Here is a 24,930-nt window from a genome sequence, read left to right on the forward strand (position 1 = left end):
CGAGTCGGTCCGGTGCCAGTCGCCGTGGTCGGCAGGTTACTGGTGGGCCGGGTACAGTCCTGATGTGGTGGACGGTGTTGTGTCGTATCTCGCGCTGGACTCCAGCTGGGCGGGTCAGGTCTGGGAATTCTGTGAGGAGGCTGTCGATCGGTGTGGTGCTGCTGATTGTCTTTACACTGGGGATCAGTGCGTCGGCCGCTGATGCCGGGGTTGACAGTGTCGTGACCCCGTCCAGGATGCGGTTGTTCCGACAGTCCACCAGGAGACCGAAATGCGACAGGAAGTCCACGCCGATCATAGGATGCGCGACGTCGGCCACCACGAAGCGCCACGTTAATTCTCGGCGTAGGCCCAAGTTTAGGCTGAGAGGCAGCCATCCGTAGGTGTGGATGGTGGTGCCATTAGCCGCACACAGGTCATAGGTGGTACGTTCCATGCGTCGATGGACGAGCCTGCGGGGATATACACAGTGGTCCGAACCCGTGTCGACTAGGAACTGCCGTTTGCTGACTCTGTCTGCTATGAAGAGGCGGCCTGTTGTACCGCAGACATGTGCCGCCGATGATGTCCGCTGCGTCAGTTTCCCTGCTGGCGGTAGGAGCAGGGCGGAGTACAGTTTCGTGCCCGAGCGCCGAAACGGAGGTGGTACCAGCAGATACTGGATGTGGCGTCGCCCCGGGAGGGGGATCTGCTGCCGGGCCGGCGGTTGTTGACGGCGGGGCGGGAGCCCTTGGGACTGGATCCTCTGTTTTCCGTTTTGTTGTCGGACTCCCTGAAGCGGGGGTGGCGGCGGCCCTGTTCGGTCCTGAGTGCAGCCACTTGGCGGGAGAGTTCAGCGATCACCTGCCGAAGTGCGCCAATGTCCGTGGGTCCATCAACGCTAGCGAGCGCTGGCCGGACTTCGACCTCGGAGATGCGGTCTGCACAGAGGGCTGCGGCCTCCAAGTTGCTCTCGTTCTGGCCGGCGAAGAAGCTCTGCACGTTGCGGGGTAGCCGGCAGGTCCAGACGCTTCGGATGACGTTATCAGACACCTCTGGTACGAGACTTTTGAGGTACCTCAGGAACTGGGACGGCTTACGGTCGCCAATTTCCTCGACCGTGAGGAGTTGCCGGATTCGCTGCTCTGGTGATGGGATAGCCGCCTCACAAGCTCGGTCCTCAGTAGGGTGTAGGTGCCTTGTTCGGGTGGAGAGGTGATAATGTCCACTACTTCCGATGCGTAACGTTGGTCCAACTGCGAGATCACGTAGCAGAACTTCGTTAGCTCGCTACTGATACCGGCCAAAGTGAACTGTGCTTCGGCTTCAGCGAACCAAAATACTGGTCTGTCGGCCCAGAACGGCGAAGCCGCACAGCAATTCTTGGAGTCTCTGTTGGTACTGGTCTGCTAGTAATACCAGCATCATGCTGTTTTACTTCCATGTGTGTTACGTACTGTTGCAGGAGGTCTTCTATTCGACCACTGTCCATTATTTGTGTTGTATCACGTCGGGGTCACCAATGTGGGATGTCGTATGAATGAGACAGCCACTAGTTGAACTCTCCTATATGATTAATAGCAGCTGCACAGTATACACAGATGGATAATAACAATAGTGAACTGCTTGAACACTGAACTGGTGTTGTAGAACGGTAGAACTAGACTGTCACTCTAACTCAGTGTATCTTCTTATGTAGCCTGGAGTCGGACATATAGAAAACGGTTCCGTAATAGGTACTGCTGTTGCCAGATACCGTGTGTACAAGTTCCCTAGCAACCGTTGTTTACTCGCTTTTGCCTAGCAACCGTTGTTTACTCGTTGTTGCCAAGCAATGACGCTTGAGTTGTCACACTTGCTTGAATGTGGGCAGTTCCCATAATACTTTTATCTCTCAAGTATCTATAAAGCTGAATGTTTTCCACAATCTGGCGCTAGTCATTATATAATTCAAAGTAAATTGTCAGCTTTTGTCCTGCTGCAGTAACTTACTAGCACATCATCATCATCATCAGTAATCTGTCAGACGACAGGTCCACAGTCTCTTCCAAAATAATTCCTCCACTTAATGCGATCTAGAGCTTTCTCCTTCAAGTGACAGTATCCTCTTATATCCCCAAGATCATCCAGCATCTTCTTACGTCTTCTTCCTCGTCTTCTTGTCACTTCTATCCGCCCCTCTATCTTTCCTTCGATAACTTCTTTTAGAAGGCAATTTCTGCGTAAAACATGACCAATCCAATTAGCCTTCCGTTTTCTTATTTCATGTAGGATATTCCTCTGCTCACTGACTCTAATTAACACTTCTTCATTTCTCACATAATCGGTCCAACTGATCTTCTCCATTCTTCTCCAACACCACATTTCGAAACTTTCCAGATGTTTCTGATCTACTGCCCTAAGTGTCCATGTTTCAGCCCCATACAGAGCTATGCTCCAAATGTAGCATTTCACTAGTTTCTTCCTCAAATTTAAGTCCAATTTGCTGGTAAAAAGATTCTTCTTCTTGCTAAATGCAGCTTTTGCCATGGCAATCCTGGATTTAATTTCACAAGTACACCTTCCATCATCTGTTAACAAGCTACCCAAATATTTAAAACATTTCACATTCTCCACTTGTTTTTGGTCTATCTTTATTGTGACTGGGGTTGGTTGTCTCGAAATTTTCATTACTTTTGTTTTCTCCACATTCATTTCCATGCCATAGCACCTTCCAATTTCAATTAGTCTATCAATCATGCCCTGTAGCACAGTTTCTTCCTTAGCCATTAACACAAGGTCATCTGCATATTTCACAGTTTGAATAATTTGCCCTCCTACTTTGAAGTCACCGAGCCCATCCAGAGCTTCCTTGGTAAGGCATTCGCTGTACAAGTTGAACAGAATTGGTGATAAACAGCATCCTTGTCGAACTCCTCTTCCAATCTGCACACTTCCTGTCTCCCCCCTGTCCAGTCGTACTCTAACTTTCTGATCCATGTACAATTTGCTAATCAATCTTCTTTCATGCCAATCGATACCTGTTTCTTTCAGGATCTGCATTAATTTGGTCCAGTTTACCCGGTCAAATGCCTTCTGCCAGTCTATGAAGCAAACACACAGTTCTTCATCTATCTCCAAAGTTCATTCTGCTATAATTCTCATCATCCCAATTGCATCCCTGGTTCCTTTTCCTCTTCTAAATCCAAACTGATCCTCTCCAAGTATATCCTCTATTTTCCTTTCAATTCTTCTTTTAAGTATCTTTGCTATTATCTTTGCTGTATGTGCAATAAGACTTATTGTGCGATGGTCGCTGCATTTTGTAGCTTTTGTCTTTTTCTTTAAGGCAATCATTGTAACTTCTGTAAAGTCCTTGGGCCACTCTCCACTTTCATATATGGTGTTCATTAGTTTTGTCAGTGTTTTCAAACCACCTTCTCCCAGTAACTTGAGCACATCTCCAGGTACATGATCATCTCCTGTAGCTTTCCATTCCTCATTTCCCTGATAGCTTTTTCCACCCCACTTTGTAAAATATATGGTCCTTTCTCGTCTGTATCTATGTCATCTTCCGGTTCCACTTCAAGGTTTCTGGCCGATTAGGTCGATCATATAGTTCTGTAATATAATTGTCCCAAATTTTCAGCACTTGCCTGTGATCTGCTACTCTATTCCCCTGGGAGTCTTCGATGCCAATATTTTGAATCCCATGGATCTCTTTCATCCTAGTTCTTTTGTCTTCATGTACATCAAATCATAAAATCCTGTCCTTAGTAATTCTACAATCTCATTACATATCTCCTAAAGATATTCCTTTTTGGCCGTGTCTGTAGCTCTTTTCAATTCATTCCTCAGTCTCCTGTATTTCCTCCTGAATTCTTCATTGTTTACATTCTTCCATTTCCTTCGCTCCTCCATTTTACTCATCATCTCCTGTGTAACCCATGGTTTTCTTGCTATCTTCTCAACTTTACCAACAAATGCACTAATAGTATCTAACATGCATTCTTTTATATTGTTCCATTGCACTTCAGCATTTCCGCTTTCCCCTTCAATTGCACCCAGGTTCTCTTCTAGGGTCTCCTGCACGCTTTGTCTTTGAGCATACAATTTCTCCAAATCCCATCTAGGTCTGCGCTTTTCAAATCTTATAATTTTCTTCAACCTTGTTCGGAACATGGCAACTAGTAAGTTGTGGTCAGAGTCAATATCTGCCCTACGCAGCGTCTTCACATCCTTCACACTGTTTCTGAATCGAAGTTTCACAAGGATGTAGTCCAGCTGATGCCTCCTTCAATCCCCAGGTGCCTTCCATGTGTAAATTCTTCTCTTTGGCTTCTTGAACCAGGTGTTGGTGAGAATCAGTCCATGTCGTTCACAAAAGTCAATAAGGATTTCAGCCCTGTGATTCCGTCTTCCTAGTCCATGTGATCCAACAATATTCTGATATGGTTCATCTCCAACAATGCTAGTCCGGTATCCCAATATGATGCTGTGTCACCTTTTCCATCTTCCTGAAGAATTTCTTGAATTGTGTCATACACCTTTTTCCACTTCATCATCTTCATACTCTGATGTTGGCATGTACACTTGCAAAATCAGTATATCTACCGGTTCGGCCTTTAACTTCAGAGCAATGATTCTGTCATTACAAACAATCTTCTTAACAAACACTCCTCACTACACTTTTATGCACCACTATTGCCACAACTCTTTCAGCCCGTTCATCTCCGGAATAATACACTGTATAATCACCACTTCTTATTTCACCTTGTCCTCTACACCGCACTTCGCTGACACCTAGAAGAGACACCTCATTCTTCTGCATTTCCATTTTATTAACACATAACCATAATTATAAAAAGAAATAGTATTCGTATTAAATAAGAAAAGGGATACATAAATGCGAGGATTCTGTAAGCACGGAGTATGTTCGGATGCATTCACCTTGAAACAGATCCTGAGACAAATATTGTGACGTTTCAGGGAACCCATTCCCCAAGGAACTGTGGAGGTGTCTTCATATTGATGACTATTCTCCTGTCCGGGTGTACCGCACAACCTGAAGAATACGACTTCATCATCGTGGGAGGTGGGGCAGCGGGGTGCCTACTGGCTGACCGACTGTCCGAAGTCAGCGAGTGGAATGTGCTCCTGATAGAAGCAGGTGGCGAAGAGAACTTTCTGCAGGACATCCCCGCGTTAGCGTCACTGTCCTATTACACACCGGCAAACTGGGGTTACAAGACAGAGAAGTCTTCCACGGCGTGTCTCGGCCTAATAGATGGCCGGTGTAACTGGCCACGTGGCAAAGTCCTAGGTGGCACTACTGTTCTCAATTACATGGTGTACACCAGAGGCAACCGAAAGGATTACGACGGTTGGAAGACACAAGGATGTGAAGGTTGGGGATATGACGACGTCTTACCATATTTCCTCCGGTCTGAAAACATGCGCATTCCCACGTTGGCTAACGACAAGAAATATCACTCCACGGAGGGAGAACTATTTATCACCCGGCCACCATATCACACTCAGATTGCTTCCGACTTCGTTGAAGCAGGTCCTCAAGCTGGCTACAAAGACATTGACTACAATGCCGCAACTCAAATAGGTTTCTCCTTCCTGCAGGCAACCATGAAGAACGGAGAGCGGATGAGTTCGAATCGTGCGTTCTTGAAACCTGCAAGACAGAGGAAGAACCTGCACGTTGTCAATAGGAGCCTCGTCACCAAAATCCTTATTGACCCGCAAAATAAAACGGCTTACGGTGTAGAATATAAATATCTTGGGATATTTAAGACGGAAGCTGTTGCCAGAAAGGAAGTGATTCTGTCTGCAGGAGCCATAAACTCTCCACAGCTTTTAATGCTGTCAGGGATCGGCCCTAAAGAACATCTGCAGAAAGTGGGGGTTCCTGTGATACAGGACCTAAGAGTTGGCTTCAACCTACAGGATCACATTTCACTTGGAACTCTTTTCTTCACTGCAAACTCCTCGGTCACTGCGAGATTTGACAATATTCCTGGTGATGCTGTCAGTCTTCTTCAATACCTCTTCACCAGGAATGGGACACTTACAATGCCAGGAGCCATTGAAGCACTAGCCTTCCTGGATATAGATGACAGCGACGGTCTTCCAGAGATAGAATTAATTTTTGCAGGAACTACTGTGGCATCACTTTTGCCTGTTTGGTTTGCCTGGGGCGGAAAACTTGAAATATATGCCCCTTACATGTCTTTAGCAATTCAAAATGCTTTCAGCATATTTCCCATTCTTCTGCACCCTAAGAGTCGCGGCTGGTTGACCCTCAAGGACAAAAACCCCGAAACGAAACCTCTTTTGTACCACAATTATCTGACTGAAAAGCAGGATGTGGAAATCCTCGTAAAGGGAATCAAACGAGCTATCCAACTAATCGACACCGAAGCCTTTCAGAGGCATGGTGTAAAACTGTACACGGTGCCGCTACCCCCGTGCAAGAGTCACGAGTTCGGCTCTGATGCATACTGGGAATGTTCGATAAGATATATGACGTTCACCGTGTGGCACCAATGTGGAACATGCAAAATGGGCCCTGACTCCGACCCCGATGCCGTCGTGGATCCTCAGTTAAAGGTGCGAGGAATTCGGCACCTCCGCGTCGTGGACACTTCCATCATACCCGTCATTCCGGCGGCTCACTTGACTGCTCCAGCTTACATGATTGCTGAAAAAGCAGCTGATATGATCAAGCAGGAATGGAAGGCTAACGCATGAATTCCAAATACTGACAGTTCAGCGAGGAAGGCAACTAAATAATATTCTGAAAATGAAGATGTTTTCCTACGTTTGTGATCAAGTATTGCCGGTGATGGAGATATTGAGCTGTGCTACAATTTTGGAAATCCTTCCCTATTTGATGCTGCTGACTTTGTGAAGAAACCTCACCGAATTTATTCGCAGTAAAGACATGAAACTTAGCTTTCAAGTTTTTTTCATCATCGTTGATAAACATCATTATTTCGACCATTCTTGGTAAAGTGAATTAAACAAGCATAAATTTTTTGTTAGTTACGTTTGGTGTGGTACTTGCAATGAACATTTTGCTCTTTCCTGTAAATGCACCAAGTCATAATGCAATGGTAAGGTGAATTAAACAAGCATAAATTTTTTGTTAGTTACGTTTGGTGTGGTACTTGCAATGAACACTTTGCTCTTTTCTGTAAATGCACCAAGTCATAATGCAATACCTCAGGTTGCCTACATAACACTTGCTTCATCAACACACAAATATCAGACATGGAACTTCGTATCTAGTTCTGTCAAATATCTGTGGCTCCTGATACAGTAACAAATCTAAGAATGTACAATATTTGTCTGCAATTTCTTCACTTTTGGTTCATGTAACAGATGCTCCTACTTCATCTTCCCGTCGCTGTGACAAAGCAACAGGCGTATCACCATCTAGGGAGTTTTGTATGTTAACCACATGTTTAGTGTCCTTGCTGGTATTTTGGTACATTTGATACTGAGTGTGTACTATGATATATAAGTCTTAATTCATTATATAAACTTCACATAGACTGTATATTCTTATGCAAATAAATGTTTTAATCTGTCCGGCATTAAGAAAGTTTTTTAAAGTTATTATTGAGAAAATAACAATGTAAAACACACACATACATTAACACCCATACGCCGTAAGTAATAAACATGTCATTGAAATATGTTATTAGTCACGTTAATATAGCACATCCAAAAATAAAATAATTGATAATATATAGACACTCGTTCTTGCAGATACACACTTGTCCCTGGGCTGCACGACCGGGCTTTCTACGTAGATCGCTTCTACAACAAATACTTACAAACCACATACATGCCCAGTTTATGCACTGTGGCATTGGAACCTTAGTATTACGTTGGCATACACATTTCTTAACCTCACATAATACATTGTTCAAATTTTTTTATCATTTAAAAATATTTTTAATATTTATAATAATTCCATAATATATTCAACATTTTATAAATCTTATTACATGGTATATTTTTATATTTTGCCTTTTTTTCTTATTTTGTACCTTCTATTTTAAATGTAACATTAAATTGAGGCAAAAGAATATGTTACTATATAATACTACACGTTGCACTGGTATGGATCGATGTCGGTAGTTCAATAACAAAACGTATTCCTATATATACCTGCCTGATAATGTTCTTGTACGGCCTGAAACGTAGCAAGCATAAAAGTCGAATTGTAAAATCTTAAAGCGAGTGAATTTGTTTTGTTAACGGTTAACCTAATTCCCATATATAAATATATATGGAACACAAAACAGGATGCTACCAATGAAGATATTTCATGCGAGTCATGCATTCAGCATACACAAATCTATGAATACGAAATTTAAGTTGTTGAATTGAAAAGCGAATATTTACTTTAATAGAACACGCCTATTTCTATCGCGATAGAAGATAAATCACGTGGAAACATATGCTTTCTTCTGTGTAGAGGCTGAATATATTGTCCCTATGATTTCTAATGTGTGTTTATGAGGAATTTCAGACGTTGTGTCTATGGCAACCTTGGGTCACTGTCTCAAGCCTCCTTTATGCTGAAATATAATGAGACTTTAGAAATATAATAAATCTGTTTCAGATATTCCATTCGCTTTATGAAAACAGATTTTTGGGAGGGGAAAGCAAAAGAGCGACTCCCTTGAGAGAACTGGGTAAACAATGAGAGAGAGTCGGCCTCATGAGATCTGTAAAACAATTCTCTGCAAGTAAAAAACCCGTATCGTTGTGTCAAGAAAAGCAAAGCAGCTGCAGATGAGGCATTATATGTTAGAGGTCGAAGGGTTTCTGGCGAAGAAAAAGTTTTAATTTAAGCATATTTGAGAACAGCACCAAATCTACCCTATGCCTTAAAGTAAATTTGCCCCTGTGCTTAACTAACTAAGCACTATGTGATATGAAGACGTATGGGAGAGGATGTGTAGATCTATGTATGTTCGACCTCAGCACTGGCTGGAAATGAATGGTCAGCTTTACGCTTTGCCGATTAGCCCCCGGGAAATGAACCTCCAGTATCCACTGAATAGTAGCCAGGGTGAACCCCAGAGCCGGTCTGGACGAGGTGGAGAAGAGATAATTCTTGACCCTAACGGGACTCGAACTCCGACTCCTCAGTCTTCCAGTCCGTAGTGAGTCGCTATACCTAATGCGCTATCCAAGTGTTGCATTTGTTAAGACTAAAAGTGAAAATAAATTATTCCAGATTATTTGAAAGAAATGTGAAAGGCAAAGTTATGATTTTTGTTTCCCACACTTAGCAAAGCCGAGAGCAGAGTGTCCGGTAGGGCTATAGTTTTCAATGCATTTTTAGTGTGAGGAACTGTAAAATTTCACTCCAGAAAACATGTTCAGTGTACACAGTTCACTACCATAACATTCAAGAAAGAAGGAAACTGGCAAATCTGACGAAGAAGGAACCCTTCTTACCTCACGTTGCAGTTAATGCTCTAAAAGCAGCATTCTTGCCTTGGTAATGTTTGCGGCAGATCACAAGCACCAGTCACAGAAGTGCATTATGATCCGGGCAACAAGAGAAAAATTTAGATGATTGTACTAGACTTTAAATATATGTTACATCTTCACTAGAAAATAAACTGGTGTTAATGACAGAGTAGCTGTTCTTAACATGCTGAGAATCAAGTCATGGGGGATAAAATGGGCAGGGCATGTAGCACACATGTAGAGAAAATGTATGCATATAGATTCCGGCAAGAGAGCCAGAGGCAAAAGATAGATAGAAAAGACTTGACATAAATGGGAAGATAATCTATATAAATACAAATGTAAATGTTCGTTTGTCTCTGTTCGAAAATCTCCTAAAGTTCTTCACCGATTGCTTTGAAATTTTGACACAACGATGCATTCGAATACGCGAGATTTTTTATGTACCTATTATATAGATGTCACACTCGTGACAGGTAAAAACAAGTAAAAACTTTTCACATGTTCCGAACCCAGCAGTCGTTTCCATAGTAACGCTCGAACAGTTGCATAGGATAAGAGGTTCCGTTGCTTAACAACGGATGAAACCGGAAAGTATACTTCCATGGAAACGCAATAACAGTGGGCCGTTGCCCACATAAGCTTTCCAGCCGCACTATGGCCCTGGGGTCGACTCAGTCTCTAACAGAAATGAGTACCAGGAATTAATTAAATAATTTTCCTGGGGAGTAAAACGTGGCCGGCGCGTAAGTCTGACTACCTTACCGCCATCTTTGAGTCGATTGTCTAGATATTGTGGGAGCCTCAACGTCTCACAATCCTATGGGCCTTCACGGCCTGTTACAGGGATACCTTTACTTTTCTTTTATGAAGAAATTCTCGAACCTCATCTCCCGCCCCTATATTTGATTCAGTATTAAGCTATCGTAGTTTATTCGCTACTTGAAGAATAATGAAGGCAGAGGAAGTCCATCTCCTACGTCAGGATAAACGTCAGTACACTGGCAGAACGAATGGGAACACCTCTAAACACCTCGTCACTATATGCACTTCATTTTAATGCCTATTTACTGACCACTCCCCACGTCACAACATTTTGTCATGCGCACAAGATACTCAGCATAGCCAGTCATCCGGGCTAGGAGGCTCTTGTGAGCATATCTAAATGTTGCATTTGTGTAACATGCAAAGGAGGCTGAGGTTCATACGGAACCGTCATTGAACAATGCCTCAAGAAGAAATTCATCCAGATTCGTCTAGGATTTTCGGAGATGACAAACAGCCATGAGGCAGCATTTATGCCTTCATCAGCACGTGACAATCAGTACTTTCTGTGCCCTGAATTCAATTTCCCTCTGGATATAATGCAATGCAATTAGATCTCACATTACTTAACAACGGGCCTGGACTCTATGTTGCACCCCAGGTGTTTCCTGATTATACAGCAAGTTTGTTACTTTCTTTAACTAATTGAATGCCAAGCCCAAATTCAATGGTTTCTTGCTAGTAAATACATTAGCGCGGGCAATCCCAGAAATGCTTCCTCAAATAATCAGGGAATAACAGTTGCTGGTTGAGTGAAAGCCTATCCTTACATATATAATAAACACGTGTGTCACAAGTGATACCCTCTGTTGACGAGTTTGCTGTACTAACTGATAACCAAGGAGCAGACCTCTACGACTGTATAATTTTAATGCAACGTAGACCAAGGTAATCTAGTCGGTATATGGCTTCCGAAGAACGGATAGGAATTGTGACGAAACAATTGATGGGTTAAATTACTTCTTGCTTTTAAAATAAATAATATTTACAAAGTACAATATATAGGTATATAGAAATGTATTCATTTGTATTAAATTCAAACTTAGCAATTTGTTTACATTTAACACAAAAATATAGGGGTAGATATGTGAAACAGAGAGAAAGTGTTATGATAATTATCACCAAATCGAAGTCAGATTACATATATATATATACATATATATGTAAGAGTGTGTATCAGCAAGCTAACGCAGGTACTCCACACACTCAGGAGACACAAGAAAACACAAGAGAGGGGAATGCTTCCATACTCAATTCATCATTTCATATTACTATTAAACATTAACAGTAACCAATTCGGTCTCAGTGGCGAAATTTTTAGGACTTAAAGACCTCACAGGCTACATAGTACTATAACTGAGTAGGAAAACTTACACTAATGCTTATATATGCTTGATGATGTTCATGTGTGGCCGAAATATATCGTTGACTTTATGCGAAAAATTAAAATCACTAATCCGTGACGGTGTAATGAATAATGTGTATAGATAAAGGAATAGTAAATATCGGAGGAGAAACAGTTACATTCATACTGGCCGAATTTCAGGGTACCGTCTGACACAGACGTGTTAGCTCGCTCAGTGTAGAGTTCCAGCAAAAAGGGGTTGTTGCTCCGAATTTGCACTTTGAACCGTATTTGCAGTTAAATGGAATATTTAAATGAGTGAATGGTCAAAGAAGTAATTATTTATCTTGAATTGTCTCTTTAGTACTGCTGGTTCATATACACAAAAATCCAAATTTATTTAAAATAAACATAACCTTTACATAAGAAATAATACATGACGAAAATAATCAGTTTAACAAATTCTGCATCAATTCAGTTACGAACTCAAAACAAAAGTCCCAATTTAAATATAGACTTAAGTAGTGGCTGAAATCGTGGATTCTGTAGCTGGATCTGGAATTTACAACGTAACAAAGTGAACATGCACCACGGAGTTGCATCGCGAGACGCAGTTGCTCCCCAAAGGACGTACACGGAGTTACATCGCGAGAAACAGTCACTTCTCCAAGGAAGTACACGGAGTCACAACGTGAGACGCTGTTGCTCCTCAAAGGACTTAAAAGGAGTCACATCGGGAGACACAGTCACTTCTCTAACAAAGTATACGGAATCACAACGCGAGACGCAGTTGCTCCCCAAAGGACGTACAAGGAATTACATCGCGAGACGCAGTTGCTCCCCAAAGGACGTACAAGGAGTTACATCGCGAGACGCAGTCACTTCTCCATGTACAATATCAGATCATCAAATATCACGCTAATTTAACTCTAAGGGAAGGTCGTCAAATTTCAGTAAAACTAATTCTACGGGACGGTCATGGTAGCCGAGTGGTATTATATTGTCTTCGCTCGCTTGGAAGCCAGGACCGTGGGTTCGAATCACAAAAAGGCATGGATGTTTCGTATGTGTGTGTTTAATCTATGTTTGTTTAGTCCTTTCTTTAGGTAGACGCCTTATGACGAGCTGACCAGTCGTCCAAGGAATCCTACAGACTGAAAAATGATCAAAATGAAAAAAAAAAACAATCTCGGTATCGTAAAGGTATAATAGAAAAGGATTAAGTAAGTAAGAAATTAATCTACTGGCAGTAACGGTGCTAATGACGTAATATGATGTATATAAATAATCAACCAATGAATTCAATAATATGAAGTCTGTCTAGACCACTAGTTAACCGTTGTTAGCCACGAACCTTCCATTCTCGAACTCGAAGCCTCATTTCACATTGATAGACGAAAACCAAGTAACATGCCCCTCAGGAACTTGGCCGCCTCTCTCAGATTTTCGTATTCAACTCGCGGGAAACAGCCTGATTATTTATTCCATTACATAAACAAAACTGGAATTTACATCAATAATTTGAAATAAATGTATTTGGTAATGAATTTCCTCTTCACTACATTGAGGAAAACAACGAATTACTATAAAATTCAGACGAATTATGAGGAAGCGAAAACCTACGAGATGTAATTAATATGAATTTAATAGGCATATGAAAATATTAAGCACAAATATACCCTACACCATTTCGTAAGGGAAGGTCAACTTATCGCCCTAACCAATCCGTCTTAATGAGGTCTGCAGTCTTCTCCGCTATCATGTAAACTGGCGCCATTGTGTGGCCCGATGGGACAGTTGGCATGATGGAAGCGTCCGACACTCGTAGCTGTTTAACTCCCCTCACACGCAAAGCACGATCCACAACTGCGTCTGGATCAGAATCATTGCCCATTTTGCAGGTCCCCACAGGGTGGAATATTGTAAAAGTCATGTATCGTATGTTACATTCCCAGAAAGCGTCCGAGTCGAACTCGTGGTCTTTGCATGGCAGTATGGTCTTTCTGTAGAGTTCAGCGCCATACTTCTGCAAAGCATCTGTTTTCGTCAACTCGGTCGCTCTTCTGATGCCCTTAATAATGATCTCAATATCCCTGCGATCGGAGAAATAGTTGGCATCAATGAGTGGATGGGTACAAGGATTCTTGTTCTTCAGTAAAATCCTACCACGACTGTGGGGTCGGAGAAGAATGGGGAGAATTGTGAACGCATCTTTGTTATGCAGGGGCAAATAAGATTCAAACAAAATATCCGTTCTCGCCCCCCAAGAATGCCAGCTTATATATGAATTAGGTACAGTTGATCCGAGGAGAAGCAACTCGACTTCCTCTTCGCCGTTAACAAAATCTCCCACATTCTCAAATCCAAGAGCTTCAGTTCCTCCCGGAATTGTAAAAATTCCGTCCCGCTTCAAGAAGTACTCAGCCGCACCCACAAGGTCGTCAACAATCCTATCGAGACGTAAACCAACCGACTGGTTGAGAGTGAAGTACAGGTTACCAAGCGTTACGTGATCCTGAAGATTGTAACCAACCTTAGAATCCTGGATAACTTTAACCCCTACATCTTGGAGGTGATCCCTAGGACCAATCCCAGACAACATGAGCAGCTGTGGAGAATTTATTGTTCCTGCACTGAGGATCACTTCCTTCCTTGCTCGAGCTTGAACGGGTTGTGACTCCCCATTTTTGTACTCTACCCCGTAAGCAACCCGGGTTTTCTCGTCAATAAGGACTTTAGTGACCAGACTGTGTGTCGCGACGTGCAAATTCTTTCTGTTTCTTACAGGCTCAAGGAATGCACGATAAGCACTCCAACGCCTCGCGTCTTTTATTGTGGTCTGCAGATAAGAGTAGCCTATTTCACTGTCTACATTGTAATCCACGTAATTGTATCCTCTCTGGAGACCCGCATTAACAAACGCCTCCGCCAGTTTTGTGCGATGAATAGGATATGTGATTACAAGTTCTCCTTTGGTGGAGTGGTACTTGGTATCATTGGCTAATGATGGGATTGTCATCTGCTCGGACTTCAGAAAATAGGGCAAGATATCATCGTACCCCCATCCCGTGTTCCCTAGAGCCTCCCACCCGTCATAATCTGCGCGAATGCCTCTGGAGTATATCATATAATTGAGAACAGTTGTTCCACCCAGAACTCTTCCTCGAGGCCAATGACAGAGACCAAATTTCGACCCAAAGCAAGACGAATTTGACCTCTCTGTCCTATATTTCCAGTCTGCGGGTGTGTATTCCAAGACAAACGGTATGAGCGGGATATCCTGTATGAAGTTCTCTTCTCCTCCCGCCTCTATTAGCAGCACATTCCAATCCGGAATTTCCGACAGGCGTTTAGCCAATACACACCCCGCAGCACCGCCACCAACAATGATGAAGTCATACTCTGCAGCCTTGAGGAGTCCATGGACGTGTGTGTTCGTCTGTAGGTGGACGAGCAGAACAGTAACCGTGAACAGCGGGGAGATCCTCACAGCACGAAACGGAGAAACCTGAAATAAATATATCATAGATTTGACGAAAGAATTTGAGGAGGCTTTTGGGTCACAATCTTTTCAGAGTTAAAGTAAAGCCAATATTTCGGTACTTGTATGTTATTCCTTAGCGCAGACCAAGTTTTTGTACGTAGCGAAATTATTAGACATAATAAGGACATTTTCCCTAAAATCTGTGCCTAATACAAAACTTCAAAATGGCGTGTTCGCCTACGGGTGTCATCGGTCACAGTGTCTACTGCTTTCTTTGAAATTCTACTGATTGAGTATGTTTCTCACAATGCAGACAATTTGAAACTGGACCCATCACTTTTCTTGCTGGAATCTTCAGTGACGGTCGAAATCAACGGGAAGTGTTCAACAGACTAAAAATACACAACTAAAACACTAAACAGAAATAAGAAATAGGCCTACTCTTCAAGTAAACGTAGAGAGATCTGGGTCAGCTCTCTGTATATTTGTTCTCTCGTGACCGATTTTCTGCATCCAGAATACTTTGACTTTCTGTCTCTTCTCAAATGGCCTTCATGTCTCAAGTTAGGTCGACATGTATCTACTATCATCTATGCTAGCGCTACACGCGGCAGTTTGCTATCGCTGATCCCGACAATGTAATCATCAAAGGTTGTATTGCTCAAAAGAATAATGATAAGCAGTTATCCAATGAATAATGTCCAAATAAATGTGAATTCACTGCATATGCTAATCATTTGAGACTGGGACCTCTTAATATTACCTGACGAGTATTGTTTCAGACACGACACAAAATTAAAGATCAAATGCTCTCACGTTATACAGAATTACACAGAATTAGTGCTTATTAGAGCCAAATACGGTACACGCCATTGAAACTCCAATGAATAAAACACTAATGGTGAAATAAATTATGCCAAAATTCCGTATTATCTCCGACACACTAAAACCTCTCAGAGCGTCAAAGGTTTGACCAGAAAATTTTAAATAATTTACAGTAACGTATCTAGGTGACATTTCGCATAGTTCCTGCCATACTCCAATTATATTTTGTCTTTAAATATCGAAAATTTTCAGGCTTTATTTGGATGAACTAAAGCAGATCGATTGCACTGATGAAGCACTGAAGAAAATGAAATGAAAAACAATGAAAAATAAACCATACTCCAGGCTCACTTCCTCGGCGGTTATTCCAGACTCCTGATACTCGAGTCACTCGTGATACTGAACAGTCGCCGGAGCTACACCCTCTTATACGTATAGGCAGCCTTCGGACGGGATAGGGAATACCTTATCGAAGAGTTAGTTTCATCTGTTGCTTAGGAAATGCTAGCACAGAACACCTTGTAGAAGTGTTTGGTTTCATCCGTCGTTACGCAACGGAACCTCAATTCCTATGCAATGGCCAACTGTAATTGAGTTTCCATAGAAGTATACTTTCGGGTTTCATCCGTTGTTACGCAACGGAACCTATGCAACGGTCTGTTCTAGCGTTACTATGGAAACGACTCCTGGATTCCGAAGTTGTGACATATCTTTACCTGTTTTTACCTGTCACAGGCGTGACATCCAGATAATAGGTATATAAAAACACGCGCGTATTCGAATGCAACGTTCTCTCAAAATTTCGAATCAATCGGTGAAAAACTTTCGGAGATTTTCGATAAGAGACAAACCAACAGTTACGTTTTTATTTATATAGATATGCAGGGTGATTCACATAGTTTACCCCCACTTAGGGAGGGTATTCCTGAGGTAATTTGGAACAAAATTTCTAATATACTAATGCTATCCAACTCATAATTAAAGAGATACAGTAATTTGAAAACTGACGAAAATTTTTCTTTCTTTGAATTTCAGTCAAAACAAATTAGAAATACAATACAAACACTTTTAAATCGTTAATGTTTTAGAAAGAAGCATTCTAAAATCATCTTTCCCCAATTTCTTAATTTTGCATTGTGCAATATTTTTAATTAATTTTGTGTTACAAAATTACATTATTTTCAGCATCCCATTCTGTAAACATACCAATGGTTGCATTTCACACCCTTCTATCAATCTTTTTCCTCTAAACTGTAGTGCTTTAGAAAACGACTGGATTTACGTAAGATTTTTAAAATGTCTACCTGCACGTCAACACAATGCGTTGCACGCGTATGAACCGCTCTGCCTATCTACTTACGCGCAACATTCAAACCGGTATACCTTATCTGCTACCATAGCTGACTGGAACGTATGGTAGCCCACGCTGAAGCATAGCGCTGCATTCACAATGATGCGTTTCGAAAATCTATTGTTACTCCGTAACTATTGAAAATCGACCACAAGTTTATAAGGAAATTTTGCAGGAAATAATCTCAGGAGTATGTACCATAAGCCGGGGTAAAACTTCGTGAATTACCCTGTATATATATATATACATATATACAGTAAAACCTGCCTTAAACGGACCCTTTATTAAACGGAAATCTGTCTTAAACGGAAATAGTTTCAGGTTCCTTTATTTTGGGGCTGGAAAAGATGTTAAATAACCTGGATTAAATGGAAACTGTCTAATGCGGACAACGGAAACCAAAATAAGCCTTTATACGGAAAATTTAAAGTTTTCCTGAATGCATCGTTTAGAATAATTTTAGGCATCCTATACATTCTACAGAATTTTGTTCTCCTTAACTTTTAAAATAAGCTTCTAACGGTACTGCACCACCTGCAATGAGATTCAGCAGAATTGTTTTCCCCTTCTGGAAACTGTATTCAGTAAGGGCTCTAGGCCTACAGTTTTACTTTAGTCTAGCAGTTGTCATCATGGCCACAAAGATAAGAGTTGTGCTTGATCTTAACAGAATATTAAACGTGATTCATGCGAGTGAGCGAGATAAATTGTCTGTTAAGCAGATCATGAAGATGTTTAACGTCGGTAAGACTCAAGTGTATGAGATTCTAAAGAAGAAAACGGAAATTTTGAAGCGGTGGGAAACTTGTGCTAATGGAAAAATAAAAAGAGAAGTTAAGAAAACTGCAAACGAAGACGTGAATGAAATAGTGTGGGAGTGGTTTGTCAGTGTGAGGGCCAAAAATCACCGGTTGTCGGGTCCTATGATACAGGAATATGCTAAAAAGTCGCTGAAAAACTGGGGAAGACTGAATTCAAAGCATCTAACGGATGGTTGGAGAGTTTTCGCAAAAGACATCGGACAGTTTTTAATGAACTTTGTGGTGAATCAGGTGATGTAAATAGTGAGACCATTGAGGAATGGGAAGCTAAATTGCCATCCATAATCGATGAATATGAACCTGAAAACATAGCGAACGGTGATGAGACTGGACTGTTCTTCCGCGCGCTTCGGAATAAATCGCTATGTCTGAAAGGTGAAAAATGTTTGGGAGGAAAACTGTGCAAAGAAGGATTGACTGTTTTTCTATGTGGTTTTATGTCAGGTGAAATGGAGAAAACCTTAGTGATTGGCAAGGCAACAAAGCCACGATGCTTCCGAAACATGGACATACAGAAACTTCCTGTTGAGTGGAGATCCAACAGAAAGGATTGGATGACGTCACAGATCATGGAGGAATCGTTAACGGCCTTCAATGGTAGAATGAAAATGCAAAACCGGTATGTTTTGTTGTTCTTGGATAACGCAACATGATACCCCCATATCGAACTTTCCAACGTGCGACTTGCTTTGTTCCCTCCAAACACCACTAGTGTTTCTCAACCAATGGATCAGGGCACCAGTCGGAATGTTAAGGTCCACTATCGTAAATTATTAATGCAATCTTTGCTCGTCAATATAGATTCTACATCATCCGCCTCTGAACTTGCAAGAACTGTCTCGCTTCCAGATGCGGTTATTTGGATAAGTCAAGCAGTAAAGGAGTTGTTACCAGAAACTGAGACATAGTGTTTCGAAAAAGCAGGATTTTCTACGGTAGAAGTTACTCCTAGTGTAGAAAATGAGAATGACCAGAAGGACTTACAACATTGCATGAATGAAGCTGCTTTCAGTAACTGCAGTGCTGAGGACTGCATCAACATAGACAAAGATGTGCAAACAGAACCAGACACAATGGATATCGATGTATTAGTTGAGAATTTTAGAGAAAATCGAAAAGGAAGAGAGGAGGAGGAGGAAGAGGAAGAAGAGAAAAACGACATTGTGATAGGAGAAGAAAAGTGTTGAGTGAAGACTTATCAGGAAGCTGCCAACAGTTTAAAGGTACTGAAGGAGTTTGCCGTGCAACGGAATGATTCAGACATGCTTACTCTAATTTCTCAAGCTAAAGTGTTTGTGGAAAGTCAGGCAGCCAAGAGAGTAAACTGCGTGCAAAAAACTCTGACGGAGCTCTTGTAAAATTATAAAAAGTGAGTACTGCAATTTTTTCCTGTTCAGTGTAATGTTTGCATTGTTCAATGATTATAGTGTGAATAATATTACGCCGTGGTGACAGGGGGCGTGGAGATATCCCTCCTTGCCACCACATCTTACGCTGTAAGGGGTTAACAAAATAATCATAGATTACCCTCAGCTAGGATTCTCCTGGTTCTGGACTTCCTTCGTTGCATACAGCTGCCACCATCTATTACATCTTAAAAAGGGGTGATGAAAGTACTGATGGCCGGTAACGCGGTGGTCGAGCGTTCTCTTTTGGCTGGCCCTTTCATCACTGTCACTTCTTATTATTGGCGTAGAGCGGGCGTGTCGGGTCTGACCCGCCTCTACATATCGACTGTCATACCATATATTATCCTCTACGACAGGGGTGGACTGGAAATCTCACCACTGTCGCCAATTATGTCTTAGTGACGGGGGTCGGTTAAAACACACTAAATCGCTTTGTCTGCCATTTCTCTTTGTCTAGTCCCTTCGCTACCTCAGTCAACCCTTCGTTGACTCGTCCTACCGCCGTTGCCATAAGTAATGCTTCAATGTAAGGGTTGAGAAAAATACAGTTACTCTTTCTCTACGTCAGCCACTTTGCGTTGGCCGATCCTCACCTCTGCCATCACTTTGTTATACCTAAAGGGGCTAATAAAATATTATTACTTTAGTCCGTCGTCACCCCTTCCGTTAGGATGTTCGTTGCATTCGGCTGCCGTCAACTGCCTGGGGTCAGTTCTAGCTTCGCTTTGGTAGGATCGCTCTGGATCGGTTGTGGACGGGTTGGTTCGGGGAAGTAAATCAAAACTCCCTTGGTACATCCTACCCTAAGTATATTGATCTATTTACATTGTTATTTACAATAAAAGAATGCCGAAGTCTCTCGGTTTACACTTGGTCTCGAGGCGTGATAGTTCTGACTCCGTTCGGGTGTCTCGCCTGGTGCAGCAGGCTTGAGACTGCCACTTTCTTCATTACCATTACTCGACACGCCATCCCTGTCCTACCCTAGGTCCCTGATCTATTTACACTTTGATTTGTATTCTATTTACAATATTAACAATACTGACTCTCGGTCGGGACTTACATAGTGCTTCTTTTTATTTTTTAATTACTACTAGTACATACGACACCGCACGCAAGTAAACTACACAACTAACAATAAGAACATCCAAGAGAAATAATCGACATCTTCTACGATCCGGAAGAAAAAACAACATGACCCAATGCTGGTTCATGAGTTTTAACATAATAACTAATTTTTACATACAAAAGATTAAAATTTTAAATACATAGGGAAGCTATTTTATGGAAAAGTGAACATCACATTGCGTGCAGTGGGAAACCCCAATCGAATACCCAGCAAATACGCTTAAACGAAACATCACACGTAAATCTACACGTCAACGTGGCTGCATAGGGCAATCTGTGATATAGTGAGCACAATTCATAACCTAAGTGCAAATGTTAAAACATCTTATGTGACAGTGTTTCCTGCTCGTAGTGGTGCGCCTCTGAAGATGATCCTTTTGAATCGAGACATGTAAGGCGGAATAAAGACTGAAGTGTTGTAAACCTTTATGTCATACTGGACTGAAAGTTATCTACTTTGTAACTTACATAGTGCCTTTACCGCACCACGCTATGCTTCAGCATGATCTCCCCTTCTGCGGTGTAGGACTTGAGTCTGTCTGTCTCTTTCTCTCTACTCCTTCGACTCATTTCACAATTATCCACTTCCCCTTAAATTATTTTTCTCCTAAACCCATACATCTACAGCCTACGTCTGTGTTTATCACAAATCAAGGGTCACAACTATGAGTAACAAATGGGCGTTCTCTGCACACTACTAGTTATGGTAACATACTATCTAACGTCTACCATCTTTACTACACTAGCACCACAGTCATCACTCGTTACATTATTTGTCGTATTCTACCCTAAGGGCTCGCTGGGCACACTGAACATTGCTTTCACATTTAACAAACAACAATTTACCAACAACCACAAAGTTTAACAGCATGGCTAGTATGAGTAAACATGACTTACTTGAGATAAGAGACGCAGGCTAGACATCACCACTTGTAAGACCCATGTCGAATAGAGCCTCCGGCTGACTACTCGTCATTACGTTTAGATCGGATCCCCATTGTGTTTTTTTCTCATTTTTATACACTAATTTTGCTGGCGCTGCAGTTGACGAAAGAGGGGAGTTAACAACTCCCCTTGTTCTACATTTCGGGGTGGAGGGTTTCCATTGGCTAACCCCTACGGTGGCGGGCGGGTCCGTGGTACTTCATCGCTGCGTATTTGATAAATTCATTATACTCCCGTAACCCACTTAACGGAGCTTCCTACTTATGCGATTACGCATAAATGCTGATCATCAACATTCTTAACCTAGATCCCTAGTCCATGTGTTGTCATCTTTGCTCGATTGCTGTAAAACGCTTTTCGCAAGTCTCGAAACCTTTAGGCAATGTCTTTTGATTTTCAGTCTCGAAATTGCGGCACAACAAATAAATTAATGAGCATGTTGTTTTGTTTTGTCTCAAATACGTTTATGTCTTGGTTTAGTTATTATGGTATACCTTGATTAAACGGAAACCTGGCTTCAGCGGATTTTTTTTTCTGGTCCCTTGAGATTCCGTTTAAGGCAGGTTTTACTGTATTAAAATTGTGCAGGGATAATGCAGAATGTACTTATGTTAATTAAGGTCAATTACTTATAACCTGGGTGCAAGCGGTAACGTAGTGGTTGAGGCACTATGCTACAAGCCGGAAGGTCACCGGTTGAAATCCCGATGGGGTCATTGGATTTGTTTTTAGTTGACCTAATCCTTCCAGCCGCACTATGGCCCTGGGGTCGACTCAGCCTATAACAGAACTGAGTACCTGGAATTAATTAAATAATTTTCCTCGGGAGTAAAGCACGGCGGGCGCGTAAGGCTGACAACCTTACCGCCATCTTTGAGTCGATTGTCTAGATAATGCGGGACCCTCAACGTCTCACTACCTTATGGGCTTTCGCGGCCTGTTACAAGGATAGCTTTACCTATTTTTCTACTTATAACCTATAGGTTATAAGCAGGGCCCGGAATTTTATGACATAAATATTTTTAAAATACACGTAAGCTATAAAATGACCGAAAAAAATCCAGAAAAATGATCTATAAAATGATCGAAAAACCGCAGAAAATGACCTAAACATTAAGGAACAACATAAAATGTATCATGTCATGGAAAATCTACTGATTTAAAATGTACTTTTCATCTTTATTAAGCAATAGCCCTATGAGGTCATTGTATTCTTTCAATTGACCTAATCCTTCTAGCTGCATTGTGGCCCAGGGGTCGACTCAGTCGACAGAAATGAGTACGAGGAATATTCCTGGGGGTAAAGGGCGGCCGGCGCTTAAGGCCGACAACCTCACCGCCATATCGGAGCCTATTGTCTAGAAAATTTGAGAGCCTCAACTTCTCACAAGCCTATGGGCCTCCACGGTCTGTTACAGGGATAGCTTTACTTACATATTTTATATGATCGAATTTGAAACTAAATGTTGTAATACTATTTTTTTCTACCGTGTTAGAACGCTTATCAAAAGTACATATGCGATATATATTGCAATATTTAAGTGTCACCTCATTCAGAGTTGCAATAGATGACAGTCAATATGCGCAGATTCTCGAAGGTGAGTGAGACGCACTCACTTCTCCAAGGAAGTACACGGAGTCACAACACGAGGGGCAGTTGCTCCCCGAAGGACGTACAAGGAATTACATCGCAATACGCAGTCACTTCTCCAAGGAAGTACACGGAATCACATCGCCAGACGGAGTTGCCCCCCAAAGGACGTACAAGGAGTCACGTCGCCAGGCGCAGACACTACTACAAGGGCGTACATGGAATTACGTCGCGAGATGCAGTTATTACCCCAAGGAAGTGTACGGAGTCACATTGCGAGACTAAGTCACTACTGCAAGGTGTAAACAGAGTTATGTACAGCAGAAATTATAATTCACTTAGTTATCAGCTTAAGCTACATAGGAATGAAAGGTCGGAATACCTTTGATATCCCAAATACCCCCAAATTTTTAAATAATTTCCCTTTCAGCATTGATATCTAACATGAAAACCCACTCAAACTGGAATGAAGGCCAACATTTTATCTTTTGTCATGTAAACGTAAGAAACATATCCTCTTATCCTAGTTGCTGGTGTTAAGATGTTATTTGAAGTTTCTACAGCCATAAAAATGAACAGTATTCCTGCCATATTCCGGGATTTGACGCCGTGTACATTGTTAGAAATTAACTGACTTTCATGTGCATTTATTGCTTCCATCTTCAGGGTCGAAGAGGAGGCCAAGCAAGTAATTAGCAACTTGACCCAACGTTGAGAAAAGGGCAGTAAGGTCCTCCGAAACACCGGTGCACACTTACTGCTCTATAACATCTGCATATTCAGGAAGCTAGACGAGGGCAAGTGAGAACAAAGTGCAAAGAGTTTACTGAGCCGGAAGACAGGAGAAGTAACATGAGAATGCATTGTGTGGTGACTAATAACTTCCTGCATGAAGCCAAGCGATATACCCATATGGTATGCGAATCGCCGAAACTATATCACTAGAATGTTTCCTGTAACAGCATCGGAAAATAAAATATCACAGCCATATCAAACTTCGTCACAATAACACAAAATTATCAGACATTTTCATGGAACACCCCACTGGCGTTGTAGTTCTTAAAACAATTTCAATTTTCCTATTGCCTGGGAACAGAGGTACGCCAGTCGGTACAGCGACGGGCTACCGGCTGGAAGCCCAAAATCGATTCCCAGCAAAGCAAGATTTATCTCTTTTCCACAGAGTCCAGACAGGAACTCCATCACACCCAGAATCCTATTCAGAGGTTACGGGGATCTTTCCTCAGGCGGAAAGCGACAGAGACGTAAAGCTGACTACTTAACTCTAACTACAACCAAGGTCAAGAATACGTAATCTATACCTCCACTCCCTCATATGCCTTCATGGCAAAGTGTTTAATTATTTAAGAACAGGAACATAAACTTACCTTGGCTTGTTGACATGTTGAGGCCCGTCGCAATTATTGCCCATGGCATGACGAAAGAGCCACTAAATGTAATATTAATTTATCTTGAAGGACAATATAACGCGCTACAGAGACTGGTTGTCTTGTGCTTTTAAGCGATTAATTCCTTTTAAAGAACTCACCATCTCTATAGGAGATCAAACTATCTCCCAGCTCCTCTTCATCAGAATCCAAGTCTCTTGGAAGGCTTGTCTTGTACTATTTTGAGTGCACTGACCACCTTTTAACAAAGGCTCTCCTTACATTCATCCAATATGCGGGCAAGATGCGTTGCTTCTGAGGTTTCATCAGAAATAAAATTGACATAAATTTGT

The 24,930-nt window shown here is 41.8% G+C and overlaps 2 protein-coding genes across 2 annotated transcripts in view; one reads left to right on the forward strand and one right to left on the reverse strand.

Annotated features, from left to right (window-relative positions):
* Positions 1-7,621, forward strand: part of LOC111867877 (glucose dehydrogenase [FAD, quinone]) — a 17,283-nt gene extending 9,662 nt beyond the window's left edge. The window contains exon 2 of the mRNA XM_033752847.1: positions 4,948-7,621. Coding sequence (XP_033608738.1) covers positions 4,948-6,720 — 1,773 coding nt within the window. The 3' untranslated portion in view covers positions 6,721-7,621. The remainder of the gene's footprint in view (positions 1-4,947) is intronic.
* A 5,039-nt stretch (positions 7,622-12,660) lies between these two features.
* Positions 12,661-24,930, reverse strand: LOC111867887 (glucose dehydrogenase [FAD, quinone]). The gene is made up of 2 exons (XM_023858090.2): positions 24,739-24,930; positions 12,661-15,143 (listed from the first exon to the last, which is right to left on the reverse strand). The coding sequence occupies exons 1-2, from the start codon at positions 24,739-24,741 to the stop codon at positions 13,344-13,346; spliced, it is 1,803 nt and encodes a 600-aa protein (XP_023713858.1). The 5' UTR covers positions 24,742-24,930; the 3' UTR covers positions 12,661-13,343.

Source organism: Cryptotermes secundus, unplaced genomic scaffold (genome assembly GCF_002891405.2).
Source record: "Cryptotermes secundus unplaced genomic scaffold, Csec_1.0 scaffold91, whole genome shotgun sequence".
Classification (NCBI taxonomy): domain Eukaryota; kingdom Metazoa; phylum Arthropoda; class Insecta; order Blattodea; family Kalotermitidae; genus Cryptotermes; species Cryptotermes secundus.